An 18258-nucleotide genomic window follows, 5' to 3' on the forward strand; every position below is an offset into this window, starting at 1 on the left:
AATATAAATTATGTGATTAATTAACTATGTCAATCCAATGATATGACTTTTAGGACTAAACGACATGAAGATGATTTTCTAGGTACATGTATGTGATCCTCAATTATATGAATATATAACTGTGTATGATTTTGTATATGATATGATCTTGATCACATATAGTAATCTACCCAATACATGAATATGAAATATCATGTGATATATTCACTATCCTCAATCTAGTGTATGACTTCTATGACTAAATGGTGTCTGGAGAGACCTTCTATATTCATTCCTCGCTTTACATACATAACTATAATTTTCATTCTCTCTCTCTTTTTACTCACGACTACAATTATAAACGTCAATTGGTCTCTACGACTATCACTCCTATCTCTTGATGTTCTTATCATTAGTATGAAGTAGGTAAAGAATATGAAGTACGTACAGTTGATATGCTGAGCTTCAAATAAAAGAGGAATACAAATATTTATTTAAAGCATAAATATGTTATACTAACAAGTGATTTCAGCAAGTTTTCAACGTGATTCGCGTGTCTTGTATTATTGCCTAGCTAATCTATAGACTTAAAAACATTCTTTTCTTGTCCAGTTAATTAATGTACTAAAATACATTCTTATATTGAGTTAAAAACATAGATATATTATATTCACAAGTGATCATCAGGTTTTCAACGTGACTCCTGTTTTTCGTATCTTAGAAAAAATTAATAATATATATATTAAAATGAATATGCACCCTTAGCAACGAAATTTCATCATTACCGGTATCTACTAAAAGTTATTTAATAAAACAAATTCCACCCTTTAGTGACTGGCATACCGTCGTATGAAGGTAAAGACAAATAACTAGCTTGGTGAGTGGTGTTTGTCACATGATGTAACTCATTAGCATTTTTATATTCATTTCTCATGTGGCTCGCAACTCTAATGGGTTATGTACTTTTTAAGTTGCAACCCATGGTAACTTATTTGTTTAGTGCGATTTATAGATGGGTATTGTTGTGTTGATTTCTTGCTATACGATTTTATTACAAGGAAACAAAAATGCTTAAGAAACACTTAATTATAAGACCTCACGGATAATAAATGGATAAGTCTCACTGCAATACACTTTCACACACATACACAACTTATTTCAACACATATTGCTTTGTTGATACGAGTTTAAATCCCTTCCCATAACTAGAAATATTAAATGATAAGCATAGGGCTTCACGGATAAACTTCAATAACAGACTGGTAGGTTTGGATATGTTTTATAGTGTAACGAGAAAACCCAGCTTCATGAAACACATAAGACTATTCTTTTAAAGTTCGTTCTTTCCCACTATGTGTGTGAGCCATCATCACCATGTCCATCGTCAATGCCACATCTTTAAATTCGTGATCTTCTTGTCCGACAACCGCCTCTACGATAATCACCTTCCCTGTGTCATGAGGAATAGCCTCCTGACATTTTTTTAGTATGTTAATGCATTCTTCGTCTCCCCAGTCATGAAGTACTTTCTAAATATATAAACAATATTCTTTTAGGAAGAACCTAATAACAAAGTACTTTCTAGTGTACTCATATAACTATTTTGTGAATAAGAGAGATAATTGATAACGTTTCATACCTCGAGTGGAGTGTGTTCCAAGTTAAAGTATGACAAAACAAAGACAACAATCATAGTACACAGTACATATTGTATATACTAAATACATTAATTAAATTAAGTTGTCCTGTGTAAAGGTTTAAATGCATGAACAGAATATAATTGTTTTGTTTTTAAGCTTCACATATTATAAGAGGTATTATAAGAGGGGACGGGGTGGAGCTAGAGGGCCAACCATCACGCGTGATGGCTTGGGAAACACCGCCGCCGGCCCTCTCATCAAGCGTGATGAGAGGGTTAGCGTGGTGGCCATCACGCGTTTGAAAACCAAGAAATATTACCGTTGGGTGGGGGTGGGGGGTGTTGACCGTTGGGGGGGGGGATTAAATAAAAAAATTAAACAATATAAATAAACAACCATTTCAATCCAACTCAAAACACTCTCAATCTTCCACTTCACTCAAAACAAAAAAATATGGAATTTCCGAACAACTTGGTTCCCTTAGACACCGATAGCTCTTCATCTTCGGACGATGACATTGTCGAATGGTTCCCGTTGTTATATAACGAACTTGAATGCCCGAGTCGTCCAAATTAAGAAAAAAATGGTGGATCGTGATCGTATACATGTCCACGAAGTGCTAATGAACGACTATTTTGTTGAGCACTACCATTGATAATGTGTTTTTTAACTATTTATAAAAAATTCTTTTGAGTCTATCAACGTCATTTGCCATCCATGTGTGTTAACGTATTTTTAAAAGTATTTTCATGTAACCATGAATAGAAAATATACAATTAACTAATTAAGGATATGATGCCAAATGAGTTAAAGATCCCTAGGCATAAGATAATCTGATGGCTATGATAAGACCGTGATCACGTACGATAGTCGATATATAATCTAGCCATACAAAAAATAGAAATGATAATAATGCATTAACCTGCTAATCATTGCAAATTGGTAGTTGAACACACATGTGTGACTAAGTGAATAGATTTTTGGAGGTGTGCATCACATCCTTAATTATACAAACTTGTATATGATAAGCTCCTGATCACATAGATAGTCAATAATCTAGCCATACAAGAAAATATAAATTATGTGATTAATTAACTATGCCAATCCAATGATATGACTTTTAGGACTAAACGACATGAAGATGATTTTCTAGGTACATGTATGTGATCCTCAATTATATGAATATATAACTGTGTATGATTTTGTATATGATATGATCTTGATCACGTATAGTAATCTACCCAATACATGAATATGAAATATCATGTGACTAAATGGCGTCTAAAGACCTTCTGAATTCTTGCCTGGCTTGGCATACATAACTATAATTTTCATTCTCTCTCTTTACTCACGACTACAATTATAAAAGTCAATTGGTCTCTACGACTATCACTCCTATATCTCGATGTTCTTATAAATAGTATGAAGTAGGTAAAGAATATGAAGTGCGTACAGTTGATATGCTGAGCTTCAAATAAAAGAGGAATACAAATATTTATTTAAAGCATAAATATATTATTTTGACAAGTGATCATCAAGTTTTTAACGTGATTCGCGTGTCTTGTATTATTGCCTAGCAATCTTTAGAGTTACTAACATTCTTTTCATGTCCAGTTCATTCTTATATTGAGTTAAAAAAACATAGATATATTATATTCACAAGTGATCATCAAGTTTTCAACGCGACTCCTGTTTTTCGTGTCTAGAACTAATATACTTATTACAATGAATATGCACCCTTCAGTAAAGAAATTTTGTCATTACATGTATCTATTAAAAGTTACTTAATAAAGGCCTTGGTTATTTCATACACGTTATTCACACACCCTTTTAATACACATTTTATCTATTATGTACACCCTCTTTAAAGAGAGAGAGAGAGAGGATGTATGAATAACACATCCTTTTAATAAAACAAATTTCATCCTTTTGTGACGGCATGTCGTCCTATTAATGTAAAGACAAATAAGTTGGTGAGTTGGTGTTTGTCACTTGATGTAACTCATTAGCATTTTTATATTCATTTCTTATTTTTATTTTCATTTCTCATGTGGCTAAGGCTATGCGTAGTGAAAGGGTTATAAATTGAGGCGAATTATCAGTCAGCAGGGTGAGAATCTGTTTTTGAGGTGGAATTGTGTTATGGTTTAATATATATATATATATACAACACACAAACAATATAATAATAATAAAAAGGAAAGGAAGAAGGGCAAGAATTGAAGGAGATGTCGCCCCGCCCTTTTTCGCCCAAAAATTGCCCCCCAAGGGGGGGGGGGGTTCCACCACCTTGTCGTCCCTTTTCACCCCAACCTGAACCCCACTACGTTTGGCCTAACGGGTTATGTACTTTTTAAGTTGCAACCCATGGTAACCTATTTGTTTAGTGCATGTGATTTATAGATGGGTATTGTTGTGTTGATTTCTTGCTATACGGTTTTATTACAAGGAAACAAAAATACTTAAGAAACACTTATAAGACCTCACGGATATATAACACATGGATAAGTCTCACTGCAATACACTTTCACACACACACACACAACTTATTTCAACACATATTGCTTTGTTGATACGGGTTTAAATCTCTCCCCATAACTAGAAATATTAAACGATAAGCATCAGGCTTCACGGATAAACTTCAATAACATATTGGTAGGCTTGGATATGTTTAATAGTGTAACGAGAAAACCCAGCTTCATGAAACACAAAAGACCATTCTTTTAAAGTTCGTTCTTTCCCCTTATGTGTATGAGCCATCATCACCATGTCCATCATCAATGCCACATCTTTAAATTCGTGATCTTCTTGTCCAACAACCGCCTCTACGATAATCACCTTCCCTGTGTCATGAGGAATAGCCTCCCGACATTTTTTTAGTATGTTAATGCACTCTTCGTCTCCCCAGTCATGAAGTACTTTCTAAATATATAAACAATATTCTTTTAGGAAAATCCTAATAACAAAGTACTTTATAATGTATTCATATAACTATTTTGAGAATAAGATAGAAATCTATCTATCTATTCTAATAAAAGTCTATCATTTTGTCACTTGTCAATACCATAGCCATCCTTACCTTTATTTCAACCAATTTCATATATGGTCCTTATTTTTTAAGTCATTTCAATATATGACAGTAAAATTATAGGTTTATTCCAACTAAATCCATTACTACATATAATAAGTATTCTCCATATGGATTGACAAGAGACGATTAGTGAATTTTGAAGTGTTAATTAAAGTGTTTATTATGGTTTATATTAAAAATAATAAACAATAAACATTCGATTCATAATAAGTGGAATGAGAACAATCGACTTGGACTAAATCCTGATAACGTCAGCGGCTAACGTTTAGCCTTTAATACCTAAAAATACATATGATTTTAAAACTAAAAGTTTTTTGGGTTGACCCGAAACCTATAATTCGGACCCAAGAACCAACACGAATTACTTCGGTTCAGGTTGGGGTTAGTATTTTCTTAGGTTCGAGTTCCTCGGGTCGGGTTAGTTTGGATTCAGGTACGGGTTTTCTTGGGTTGGGTTTCAAGTTATGGGTAAAAGTGACAACCTTACTTTCAACGATTATAAATAAGAATCACTACATTCACTTTATGCAACTTTAAATTTTCTAATGTTCTTCTAACTCAGAATAATCACTACTATTTGAACATGGTTTTAATGATAGTATTTATTTTTCATTTTCCTAGCAATTACATTCATATGAAATAAAGAAATTGGTTCAGGTTAACTCCGTTAACTCAACTCCGTCAATTCAAACTTAAGATCATAAAATCTTTAACGCACACTTCATTACATTTAAACTAGGGTTTAAATGACGCTTAACACTTACTACGTGTGTAGTCTTTCGGGATTTGCACCGAAACGCAAACGAGTTGACGCAAACGATTGATAAATAAACGAAAAACGTCAACATAATAATTATGTGATAATTATGTGTTAACATATGTGTTATTTGATTATATTGTGTGTAATGCTAAACAAGAAACAAGAACTAAGTTAGTTAAGTTAGAAAAACAACACTTGAAAGTAGAGGGACTTGAGTGTAACTTGTGTGTCTATAAATATAACCTTAAAAATAAAACCCTAACTATTATTATTATTATTCCCAACCCGATCGCCCCCCCCCCCTCCCACTTCATCCTTGCTGCCGTCCACTTCCACACACACATACATCAAGAAATCAAGCGTTTAATCCAAGAACTAGGTGCTAGGAAGGTATAATTGATCATCCTTTACATTCTTGTTGATTGATTTTGATGTTTGTTGGGTTAATAACAAACCCTAGGCTGCCGATTTTGAGTGTATACATAGCTAACATGATTGTTGTTATTTGGATGATGATTTGATAACTAGATTGAATCTTGTTGTATGGTGATTGTTGTGTCTTTGATTTGAGTTCAAACACAAACCCTAATCTTGTATGTAATGTGAAATTGATGTGCATGGATGGTGTTTATGGGTCTAGAGGGTTATATGGATGCATGATAGTTCATAGATTGTTATTATGTTGAGTTTGGATGTAAACAGATTCTGGACAGAATGTGTATACGATGTTTAAGTGACTGTAACGAAGTGTAAACGTGAAAATTGGTTGAGATTGTGGGTCCTGCAGTAAACTAGGTTGAGTTTAGTTTCTATAAAGTATAAGTTTGTAATTTTTGGACAAGTAGAAGTTTACTTTTATGATTTTACAAAAACGTTGTGCAAAGCTGAGCTGTTAGACCTGCTGTTAGGTTATGTTGTAAATGTTATATCTCATGAACTACGAGACCAATTGGGTTGGTTCCACTTCTGGAAGTTGACTTATTGAGTTAGGAACCAAACCCAAGTGGTCTTGCATTTATTGAATTTTTCGTTTAACGGGAATTGCAAATAACATTCTGTTGTGCATGAATCTGACTGTTATGAGTTTGCTGTAATGATTTGATGATTGTGAGAAAACTATGAGGAATAAAAATGTAATAAAATATGTTCTGGAAACCTAAGACATATGTGCTTCTGTGATGATTTTTGGTAAATTAATTGAGATGCTATGATCGATGAAATAGTACAATCTTTCTAGTAGGATTTCTGTCTCGGTGAAACTAGCTGCTGAGTTGTGTAAAAATGCATGAAATATGATATTTGTTATATAATTGTTATGTTTTGACCAAAATACCCTTGCGGGGAATAGTTGCTAATTGATTGCCATGATTTGACCAAATTGCCCTTATGGGGAATAATGGCTAGTTAATTGTTATTTGTTGACCAAAATGCCCTTACGGGGAATAATTGCTAGTAATGTACGTTATGAATACATGACACGTATATGATTGCTTACACATGTGATGTGTCACAAAAACACTTGTGAAAGTCACACACGATTCACAAACGAAACACGAAACATGTTATGTGCATAGGTATTATGTGCCGGGTCTAGAGACTCGATAATATTCCGACACTTAGAAAAATCTCTTTGTTGTTTTAGAACGTTAGAGAGAGTTTTTCGGTGACGCGCATCTTGGTGATTTATTTTGGGAAATTCTTCGCAAACAGTGAGTTTCACTTTCCCCTCTTTAAACTGTTTTCAAACGCTTTTCACTTGGGGGAGATAACATACTCCACAACGCATTTAAGATTTTGTTATAAATTATATATCACTTGTAAAGGCTAAGTGGCAAACGAAACATTTGAAGTCCTACACATCGAACCGGTTAATATTATGAATAGCGAGTAACTATTGAGTAGTACTACTGGGTTTGACAAACCCCACCCAACGCTAAACTCGACTGGAGGTCGAGCGGGTGTAATTTTGGCTAACACGTACCATGGTCTGGAGGACCTGGTGACAAGGCACTTACTAAACGAGTCAGCTTCGGTGTCGAACACTTAGTAATACTTGTTGTATAGATTAGCTACCTATCGATATATAATTTGACATAACACTATCTGGTAACGCAAAACGCCGTAACGTGGTTACGCAAAACGCTTAACGCAAAAACGCCGTAACGAGGTTTACGCAAAACGCTTAACGCAAAACGCCGTAACGAGGTTACGCAAAACGCTTAACGCAAAAACGCCGTAACGAGGTTACGCAAAACGCTTAACGTAAAACGCTGAACGCAAACGCTAAACGATTTATTTTATATAACTTGTGAACTCACCAACCTTGTGTTGACACTTTTAGTATGTTATTCTCAGGTAGCCGAGGCGGGCGCACGGTTTAGGAACATGCATTGTGTGATAAACTTTTAACTATGCAAACTTGTTTTTAACTGTTATCCTTGGTTTTTAAATCGTCCTGCGTGACGTAATATTGTTCTATGGTTTTTTACGCTTCCGCATTTATTTTCATTTAAACGTTTTTATGGTTTGATTATAACTGATGATTCCAATCCTGTTAGTTCACACCCTCTGACGGTAAAACTCCGTTAGTGGATTTTGAGGGTGTGACAGATTGGTATCAGAGCCATTGGTTATAGCGAACTAGAAGCTGTATGCATACTAGACTATAACCGCGACGACCCATTAGTTATAATGATACGCACTGTATAGGTTTGTGTAGTCTTGTAATCTTATCTCTTTACCTCTTTCACTCATACGCGCGCGCATACACGGCTTACCTGTAGGAATGTCGACGCCACCCTCATCATCATCCGATTCGATGACTCATGCTCACGGGAAGGAACCGCAGTTACCTACCGCATCGCCACCCCGAGTAGTCCCGGAACTCGAAGCTCCCGCACCGAAGAGGGACCGCCTATCGGAGGCATTTACGAAAACAACGTTAGCTGGGATTGGTACCCTAACTTGATCAGACGTATGGTCTATCGCGAACAAGTTCCCCTGTTGCCTCACCCGAACCACCCTGCTTATTCCAACACCCTACCACCCATAACCGAACCTGTAGAGCGAGTTCTCGCAGCTGTTGTTTCATGTTTGGAGCGTGATGTGGGTTACATGCGCTATACGAGAACCAACGTTTCTGGACTGTTAAAAGACGGAACCGAGACTAAGGAGGAAAATGCCCGCATGACAGCGGCAATGAAGGAAATGCAAGAGGCTAGTGATCAACAGATGAAGATTATGAAAAAGAGGCAAGCCGAGATGATAGACTTGTAAGAGCAACTCCAAGTAGCAAGGACCCGAACCGAGATAGCTTTAGAGCGTTGCGATGTCTTACAAATGCAAATTACTCAGAACGCAGCCGAACCTGAGGCAGAGCCCGAAGAGGAACCCGAAAAAGATCCCGAAGAGGATCCTGAGGAGGATCCCGAGGAAGATCCCGAGGAGGAACCCGAAGAGGAACCAGAGGAAGAACCAGCTGAGCCAGAGGCACACTCAGAGGTGTCCTCAGACGATGTGTAAATGTGCAAATTCTTGGATTGGAACTGGCTAACTCTATGAACTGAGAGGAGTTCAAGAATATGATGCGAGAAGAGTACTGTCCGAGAGAGGAGATTGCAAAGTTGGAATCTGAGTTTTGGTCATTGAAGATGGTGGGTTCGGAAATCGAAGCCTACACCACCCGTTCTCACGAGTTAGCTGTGATGTGTCCACGGATGGTAGACCCGCCGAGTAAGAGGATTGAAATGTATATTGATGGGTTAGCACCGCAGATTCAGGGCATGGTGACGTCTTCCAGACCAGCCACGATTCAACAGGCGATCCGTTTAGCTCACAAACTGACGGATCAAGCTGTGACCCAAGGTGCGTTACCACCTAGGGGTTCAACCACTAAAGCCCGTGACAACCCGAGTAATGACAACAACAGCAACAGCAACCAGAGCAGCGGAAAGAGGAAGTTTGACAACACCAGATCCTCATCCTCGAACCTCCCATAGCAACAACACTACCGCAAGCCCGAATTCACTCGAAGCTTCAACAATCAGAATCACAACAACAATAACAACGGTAGCGGGCAAGATTCGAGTGGATATGCTGGGAAATATCCGAACTGCAATAGGTGCAACTATCATCATGTTGGCCCGTGTGACCGTGTTAAGTGTCTGAGATGCGGAAAGATGGGTCACCAGGCAAAGGATTGTAGAGGAGACTTGGCGACAAAGGGTGCTCCTAAACCACCTATGACGACTAAGGGATGTTTCGAATGTGGTCAGGAGGGTCATTTCAGGAAGGATTGCCCCAAGCTGAAACAGAACGAGAACAATGGAAGTAATGGAAGTGACAGTGGTGGTGGAAACAATGGTAAAGGAAGAGCATTTGTTATTGGGTCGGGTCAAGCCCGCAATGATCCGTACGTGGTGACTAGTAAGTTCCATGTGAACGATTGTTTTGCTTCTGTATTGTTTGACACTGGAGCTGACAGAAGTTTTGTGTCGAAAGCCTTTAGTCAACTTTTAGACTTAACTCCAACCCCGTTAGATGCTAAGTTTCCAGTAGAATTAGCAGACGGAAGGTCTGTAGAAACGACTCATGTACTTGCGGGATGTAAGTTAAAACTGTCAGGTCATATTTTTGATACCGACCTCATACCTTTTACGCTCGGTAGTTTCGATGTCGTTGTCGGCATGGACTGGTTATCCGAGAACCGAGCGGAGATTATATGCCATGATAAGATAGTCCATATTACCACCCCTTCCGGCGAGATCATTTCGGTTCGAGGCGAGAGAAGCGGCATGACCACCAGCGTCATTACCCTTATGAAGGCGCAGAAGTATCTACGAAAGGGTCATCCGGCAATTTTGGCACAGATTGTTGAGAAACCCGCGGAGGAGAAACGAATTGAAGATATATCGGTTGTGCGAGACTTTCCGGAAGTTTTCCCGGAGGATTTGCCCGGACTCCCTCCTATTCGTCAAGTCGAATTTCAAATCGAGTTGACACCCGGTGCAGCACCCATTGCACGAGCCCCGTATCGGCTCGCACCGGCGGAACTTCAGGAGTTGTCCACTCAGTTGCAAGATTTGTTGGATAAGGGCTTTATCCGACCTAGCTCATCGCCGTGGGGAGCCCCTGTCTTGTTTGTCCGAAAGAAAGACGGGACTTTCCGAATGGCATCGACTACCGGGAGTTGAACAAGGTGACGGTCAAGAACCGTTATCCTTTACCCCGAATTGATGATTTGTTTGACCAGCTTCAAGGATCGAGTTACTACTCGAAGATCGATCTGCGATCCGGTTACCACCAACTGAGAGTGCGCGAAGAAGATATCTCAAAGACGGCTTTCAGAACACGGTATGGTCACTACGAGTTTTCGGTTATGCCTTTTGGCCTAACCAACGCACCAGCCGTATTTATGGATCTCATGAATCGAGTATGCAAGGCGTACCTCGACAAGTTTGTGATTGTTTTCATTGATGATATTCTCGTCTACTCCAAGAACGAGGCTGACCATGAAGAGCACTTGAGGTTAATTTTGGAATTATTGTAGAAGGAACAACTGTATGCTAAACTCTCGAAATGTGAATTTTGGCTTCGCGAGGTTCACTTTTTAGGACATGTGATCAACGAGAATGGTATCCATGTCGATCCCGGTAAGGTAGAGGCCATCAAAAAAAACTGGGAAGCACCTAAGACTCCGACTGAGGTGCGGCAATTCCTAGGACTGGCCGGCTACTACCGGCGTTTCATCGAGGGATTTTCAAAGATTGCTCAACCCCTCACCGCTTTGACTCACAAAGGCACTAAGTACAATTGAGGTGACGCGCAAGAATCCACTTTTCAATTGTTGAAAACCAAACTTTGTAGCGCCCCTATTCTAGCCCTCCCCGAGGGAACGGAAAATTTTGAGGTACACTGTGACGCATCTATACAAGGTCTCAGTTGTGTGCTGATGCAACTCGAGAAGGTTATAGCCTACGCATCTCGACAACTACGGGTTCACGAAAAGAACTACACGACCCACGATTTGGAACTCGGAGCTGTGGTGTTTGCTCTTAAGATATGGAGGCATTACTTGTACGGTACCAAGTTTACCATTTACACCGACCACAAGAGTCTCCAACATATCTACGATCAGAAGGAACTGAACATGCGACAGCGTCGTTGGGTCGAGCTGCTCAAAGATTATGATTGTGCCATCAAGTACCACCCTGGCATGGCCAATGTGGTGGCCGACGCCCTCAGCAGAAAAGAAACAGATAAACCCAGACGGGTGAGAGCATTGCAACTCACGATTCATGCCAGCTTACCCGATCAGATTCGCGATGTGTAACTTGAAGCTTTGAAAGATGATAATCTTCCATCGGAACTCATGCGGGGCATGAACAAGCAACTTGAAACCAGATCGGACGGGGTCCGATATTTTGAGAACCGGATTTGGGTTCCACGGTACGGAGAGTTGAGAACTCTAGTGATGGACGAAGCTCACAAGTCCCGATATTCTATCCACCCCGGCTCAGATAAAATGTATCATGATTTAAAGGCACTTTACTGGTGGCCGAACATGAAAGCCGACATTGCCACCTACGTGAGCAAATGCTTGACTTGTGCCAGAGTCAAGATAGAATACCAGAAACCATCTGGTCTACTGCAACAACCGGAACTCCCAATGTGGAAATGGGAACACATCTCAATGGATTTTATTACGGGTTTACCTAAGACACCGACGGGATGCGATACCATCTGGGTGATCGTTGACCTGTTGACTAAATCGGCACACTTCCTAGCAATTAAGGAAACGGACAAAATGGAAAGACTGACTCGTGTTTACATGAAGGAAGTAGTGTCGAGACACGGAGTGCCTGTCTCGATCATTTCCGATCGAGATTCTCGTTTCACTTCGCACTTTTGGAAGTCGCTGCAAAGCGCACTGGGCACCCGTATCGATATGAGTACAGCATACCATCCTCAGACGGATGGGCAAAGTGAACGAACTATTCAGACCCTGGAGGATATGTTGCGTGCATGCGTTTTGGATTTCGGAAGAAGTTGGGAACCCCACTTACCTTTGGTAGAGTTTTCGTACAATAACAGCTACCACGCAAGTATTAAGGCAGCGCCGTTTGAAGCGCTGTACGGACGGAAGTGTCGATCACCACTCTGCTGGGCAGAGGCGGGTGACAACCAAATCACTGGTCCAGAACTGGTACTCGAAACTTCGGAAAAGATTGTTCAAATACGAAATCGCATGGCAGCAGCACGAGACCGCCAAAAGAGTTACGTAGACAAGCGCCGAAAACCTCTCGAATTTCAAGTGAACGATCGGGTGTTACTCAAAGTCTCACCTTGGAAAGGTGTGGTTCGCTTTGGGAAGCGAAACAAACTCAACCCACGGTATGTTGGTCCGTACCGGATAACTGAGCGCATTGGTCCGGTGGCGTACCGACTGGACCTACCAACAGAACTCAGTGGCGTACACGATGTATTCCACGTATCAAATTTGAAGAAATGCCTATCTGATGAAACCCAAGTAGTCCCTTTGGAGGAACTACAAGTTGATGAACAGTTACGTTTCATTGAGGAACCAGTCGAGGTTTTGGATTGGGAAACCAAAACGCTCAAGCACAGCAAAATTCCAATCGTTAAGGTTCGATGGAACTCGAGACGTGGACCGGAGTTCACGTGGGAACGCGAGGATCAAATGACGAAAAAGTATCCTCACCTTTTTGAAGGGCTAACCAAACACCGAAAACCGCGAAACTCGGCAAACAGTCAGACATCACCGGAGGTATGAATTAAATTTTGGGACGAAATTTCTTTCTACTAGAGGACGATATGACAAACTGAAATTTTTTTTTACTCTTTCAGACTCTCATCACGACTTGACTCAAATTTTCGGGACGAAAATTCTTTAACATGGGAATGATGTGACAATCGTCAATTTCAGGTTAACTCCGTTAACACAACTCCGTCAATTCAAACTTAAGATCATAAAATCTTAACGCACACTTCATTACATTTAAACTAGGGTTTAAATGACGCTTAACACTTATTACGTGTGTAGTCATTCGGGATTTGCACCGAAACGCAAACGAGTTGACGCAAACGATTGTAAATAAACGAAAAACGTCAACATAATAATTATGTGATAATTATGTGTTAACATATGTGTTACTTGATTATATTGTGTGTAATGCTAAACAAGAAACAAGAACTAAGTTAGTTAAGTTAGAAAAACAACACTTGAAAGTAGAGGGACTTAAGTGTAACTTGTGTGTCTATAAATATAACCTTAAAAATAAAACCCTAACTATTATTATTATTATTCCCAACCCGATCGCCCCCCCCCCCCCCTCCCACTTCATCCTTGCTGCCGTCCACTTCCACACACACATACATCAAGAAATCAAGCGTTTAATCCAAGAACTAGGTGCTAGGAAGGTATAATTGATCATCCTTTACATTCTTGTTGATTGATTTTGATGTTTGTTGGGTTAATAACAAACCCTAGGCTGCCGATTTTGAGTGTATACATAGCTAACATGATTGTTGTTATTTGGATGATGATTTGATAACTAGATTGAATCTTGTTGTATGGTGATTGTTGTGTCTTTGATTTGAGTTCAAACACAAACCCTAATCTTGTATGTAATGTGAAATTGATGTGCATGGATGGTGTTTATGGGTCTAGAGGGTTATATGGATGCATGATAGTTCATAGATTGTTATTATGTTGAGTTTGGATGTAAACAGATTCTGGACAGAATGTGTATACGATGTTTAAGTGACTGTAACGAAGTGTAAACGTGAAAATTGGTTGAGATTGTGGGTCCTGCAGTAAACTAGGTTGAGTTTAGTTTCTATAAAGTATAAGTTTGTAATTTTTGGACAAGTAGAAGTTTACTTTTATGATTTTACAAAAACGTTGTGCAAAGCTGAGCTGTTAGACCTGCTGTTAGGTTATGTTGTAAATGTTATATCTCATGAACTACGAGACCAATTGGGTTGGTTCCACTTCTGGAAGTTGACTTATTGAGTTAGGAACCAAACCCAAGTGGTCTTGCATTTATTGGATTTTTCGTTTAACGGGAAATGCAAATAACATTCTGTTGTGCATGCATCTGACTGTTATGAGTTTGCTGTAATGATTTGATGATTGTGAGAAAACTATGATGAATAAAAATGTAATAAAATATGTTCTGGAAACCTAAGACATATGTGCTTCTGTGATGATTTTTGGTAAATTAATTGAGATGCTATGATCGGTGAAATAGTACAATCTTTCTAGTAGGATTTCTGTCTCGGTGAAACTAGCTACTGAGTTGTGTAAAAATGCATGAAATATGATATTTGTTATATAATTGTTATGTTTTGACCAAAATACCCTTGCGGGGAATAGTTGCTAATTGATTGCCATGATTTGACCAAATTGCCCTTATGGGGAATAATGGCTAGTTAATTGTTATTTGTTGACCAAAATGTTCTTACGGGGAATAATTGCTAGTAATGTACGTTATGAATACATGACACGTATATGATTGCTTACACATGTGATGTGTCACAAAAACACTTGTGAAAGTCACACACGATTCACAAACGAAACACGAAACATGTTATGTGCATAGGTATTATGTGCCGGGTCTAGAGACTCGATAATATTCCGACACTTAGAAAAATCTCTTTGTTGTTTTAGAACGTTAGAGAGAGTTTTTCGGTGACGCGCATCTTGGTGATTTATTTTGGGAAATTCTTCGCAAACAGTGAGTTTCACTTTCCCCTCTTTAAACTGTTTTCAAACGCTTTTCACTTGGGGGAGATAACATACTCCACAACGCATTTAAGATTTTGTTATAAATTATATATCACTTGTAAAGGCTAAGTGGCAAACGAAACATTTGAAGTCCTACACATCGAACCGGTTAATATTATGAATCGCGAGTAACTATTGAGTAGTACTACTGGGTTTGACAAACCCCACCCAACGCTAAACTCGATTGGAGGTCGAGCGGGTGTAATTTTGGCTAACACGTACCATGGTCTGGAGGACCTGGTGACAAGGCACTTACTAAACGAGTCAGCTTCGGTGTCGAACACTTAGTAATACTTGTTGTATAGATTAGCTACCTATCGATATATAATTTGACATAACACTATCTGGTAACGCAAAACGCCGTAACGTGGTTACGCAAAACGCTTAACGCAAAACGCCGTAACGAGGTTACGCAAAACGCTTAACGCAAAACGCCGTAACGAGGTTACGCAAAACGCTTAACGCAAAACGCCGTAACGAGGTTACGCAAAACGCTTAACGTAAAACGCTGAACGCAAACGCTAAACGATTTATTTTATATAACTTGTGAACTCACCAACCTTGTGTTGACACTTTTAGTATGTTATTCTCAGGTAGACGAGGCGGGCGCACGGTTTAGGAACATGCATTGTGTGATAAACTTTTAACTATGCAAACTTGTTTTTAACTGTTATCCTTGGTTTTTAAATCGTCCTGCGTGACGTAATATTGTTCTATGGTTTTTACGCTTCCGCATTTATTTTCATTTAAACGTTTTTATGGTTTGATTATAACTGATGATTCCAATCCTGTTAGTTCACACCCTCTGACGGTAAAACTCCGTTAGTGAATTTTGAGGGTGTGACAGAAATCATTTTGTTATATTTAAATTTTCGGCTTTTATGTTGCTTAATTATACAATTTTTAATTGTAAAATATAAAGTCATTAAAAATTTGTCATACATAAAATATTAATGACAACAAATATATCATGATCAATTATATCATCAAAGTTCAGGTATATGGATTTTGGAATAATCATGTTTTTTTATAAACATGGCAGATGTTCTCGAATGACATCATATTAATTAATTAAAAGTTATGATATTTTATGTGTATGAATATTTTTTTTATTAGTATCATGGATATATATTATCATTTATCTAGAGTTGGTATGTACTTAGAGAACTTTTTTGTCACACGGACAACTATATATGACTATATCAAGAGTTATAAGCAGACTTATATGTTACTTTATAATTACAAGCATACATAAATTAAAGATTTTGATTTTTGATAAACAATGTATACCTGCTAATACAATCACAAATGTAGTGTAAAAGGAAGTTTTTACCTATTTGTGACATATTTGTGTAATCTTAGTTATGAAACTGCAATTTTAGTTTAATTGTAATTGTATTAAAAATATATGATTAATTTGTTGACTGTACACTTAATGATTAAATTTAAAAATTTTCAACAATTAACCGTATACTACACAGGCCTCAAACTAGTAATTGATAAACGTTTCATACCTCGAGCGGAGAGTGTTCCAAAAGAATGACAAAACAAAGACAACAATCATAGTACATGATAAGTCTCATATGAATCATATGATAAGTCTCATATGAATCATATGATGAGTGAACAGATCTAAAGGGGTGTAAACAACACAACCAAAACCTTTTGATAACGCTACGCGTTATTGGTGTTTTAATAAAAACATCAAACTACGTCTATTCAACCTTTCTCTTATTCTTATTCTTTTAATAATTTTATATTTCATGAATTAAAGTTGCTAATTTAAGAAAACTGAAATTTTAAAAGACTGAATAAACTAACCATAAGATAGGCAGCATCAGCCTTAGGAACATGATCAAACATATCACCACCAACGTGCTTAACCCCAATATATGCAGCTGCCACCGACACAACATGCGGAAGATCAAAATTAATCCCATTAATCCATGGACAAGCCTCCACAATCAACCGTAGAGCCGTCCCATCACCGCCACCAACATCCACCACCGTCCGCAACTCCTTAAACACCTCGGGACAACCTTCAATCACCGCCCCCACCGCCACCCGAGCATCACACGCCATTGCATCATCTATAAGTTTACTATGGCCAGGATTCGCCTCCGCAAATTTCCATACATCATCGCCATGGGCCGCCCCAAATGCGGATTCCTCTTTCCCCAAAACCCTAGCACTTAGCTTGTGCCATGGGGCCAACATAATTGGACTGCTCTCTAAAAGCACAAAATCAGCCATGCTATACTTGCCACGTGTTGTAAGTAGTTGAGACAAAGGCGTGTGTATGTATCCGAAACATGTTTCGGATACTGGTTTTTCTTGAAATATCTTATATTGGACCAAGAACCTCATGATCCGGTGCAACAAGGGTGTTGAACATCCAAGCTTTGTGGCCAGCTCGGTAAGCGTGATCGGGGTGTCACGGTTATCGAGAAGATCGGGTATCCCGAGTTCAATGGCACACTTGATGACAGCCATTGGAGTGAAACCAAAAACATATTTCCATATTTCTTGTTGAGCTGTTGCTTCTTCTTCTTTGGAAATTATTTTTTGTTTACTCATTTCTATTTTGATTGAATGCAAGCGTATTAGAATTTGGTTTCCTTTAAATAGAAAGAAAACAATGCATGGTGACATTTATTTAAGGATGTAATTATTGCATGTGTGGGTCTTCGATCATTTGTTTATTTGTTATTTTTATTGATTTATCATAATTTGTTGATACGCCACCACATAAACAAAACTTAATTAGTTATCATTAAAAAAAAATTTAATTTTTTCATTTAGTTCAAAACTCATTTCATTAGTGTTGTTTAAATCTACTTCTTTTTGTATAATTATTTGAATAAATTAATTGACTTATATAAGCCCAATTGAAAAGGAATCTTGTTAAAACACCAAGAAGGAAACGACGAATTAATTGATAACGTTGTCAAAAAGAGTATCAATACAAATATTTTTAAAA

General features: G+C 38.3%; 1 protein-coding gene across 2 annotated transcripts; it reads right to left on the reverse strand.

Moving 5' to 3' along the window:
- Positions 1-1096: 1096 nt before the first annotated feature.
- LOC143577709 (acetylserotonin O-methyltransferase-like) lies at positions 1097-17954 on the reverse strand. Of its 2 annotated transcripts, none has more exons than XM_077061469.1 (2): positions 17100-17954; positions 1097-1508 (listed from the first exon to the last, which is right to left on the reverse strand). In XM_077061469.1, exons 1-2 carry the CDS (start codon positions 17928-17930, stop codon positions 1302-1304), a joined length of 1038 nt encoding a protein of 345 aa, XP_076917584.1. In that variant the 5' UTR covers positions 17931-17954; the 3' UTR covers positions 1097-1301. The 2 variants fall into 2 exon arrangements, with proteins under 2 accessions (XP_076917584.1, XP_076917583.1); XM_077061468.1 differs by lacking the exon at positions 1097-1508 and adding an exon at positions 3960-4541.
- Between the last annotated feature and the right edge of the window lie 304 nt (positions 17955-18258).

Source organism: Bidens hawaiensis, unplaced genomic scaffold (assembly GCF_021521415.1).
Source record: "Bidens hawaiensis isolate Kalapana, Puna unplaced genomic scaffold, B.hawaiensis_p1.1 tig00028772_1, whole genome shotgun sequence".
NCBI lineage: Eukaryota > Viridiplantae > Streptophyta > Magnoliopsida > Asterales > Asteraceae > Bidens > Bidens hawaiensis.

Excerpts from the sequence above, each read along its gene's own strand:
- LOC143577709 (XM_077061468.1), bottom strand. The coding sequence starts at position 17,930 with ATGTCACCATGCATTGTTTTCTTTCTATTTAAAGGAAACCAAATTCTA. Across the intron at positions 4,542-17,099 it reads CTGATGCTGCCTATCTTATG|AAAGTACTTCATGACTGGGG; the intron begins GTTAGTTTATTC and ends TTATATATTTAG.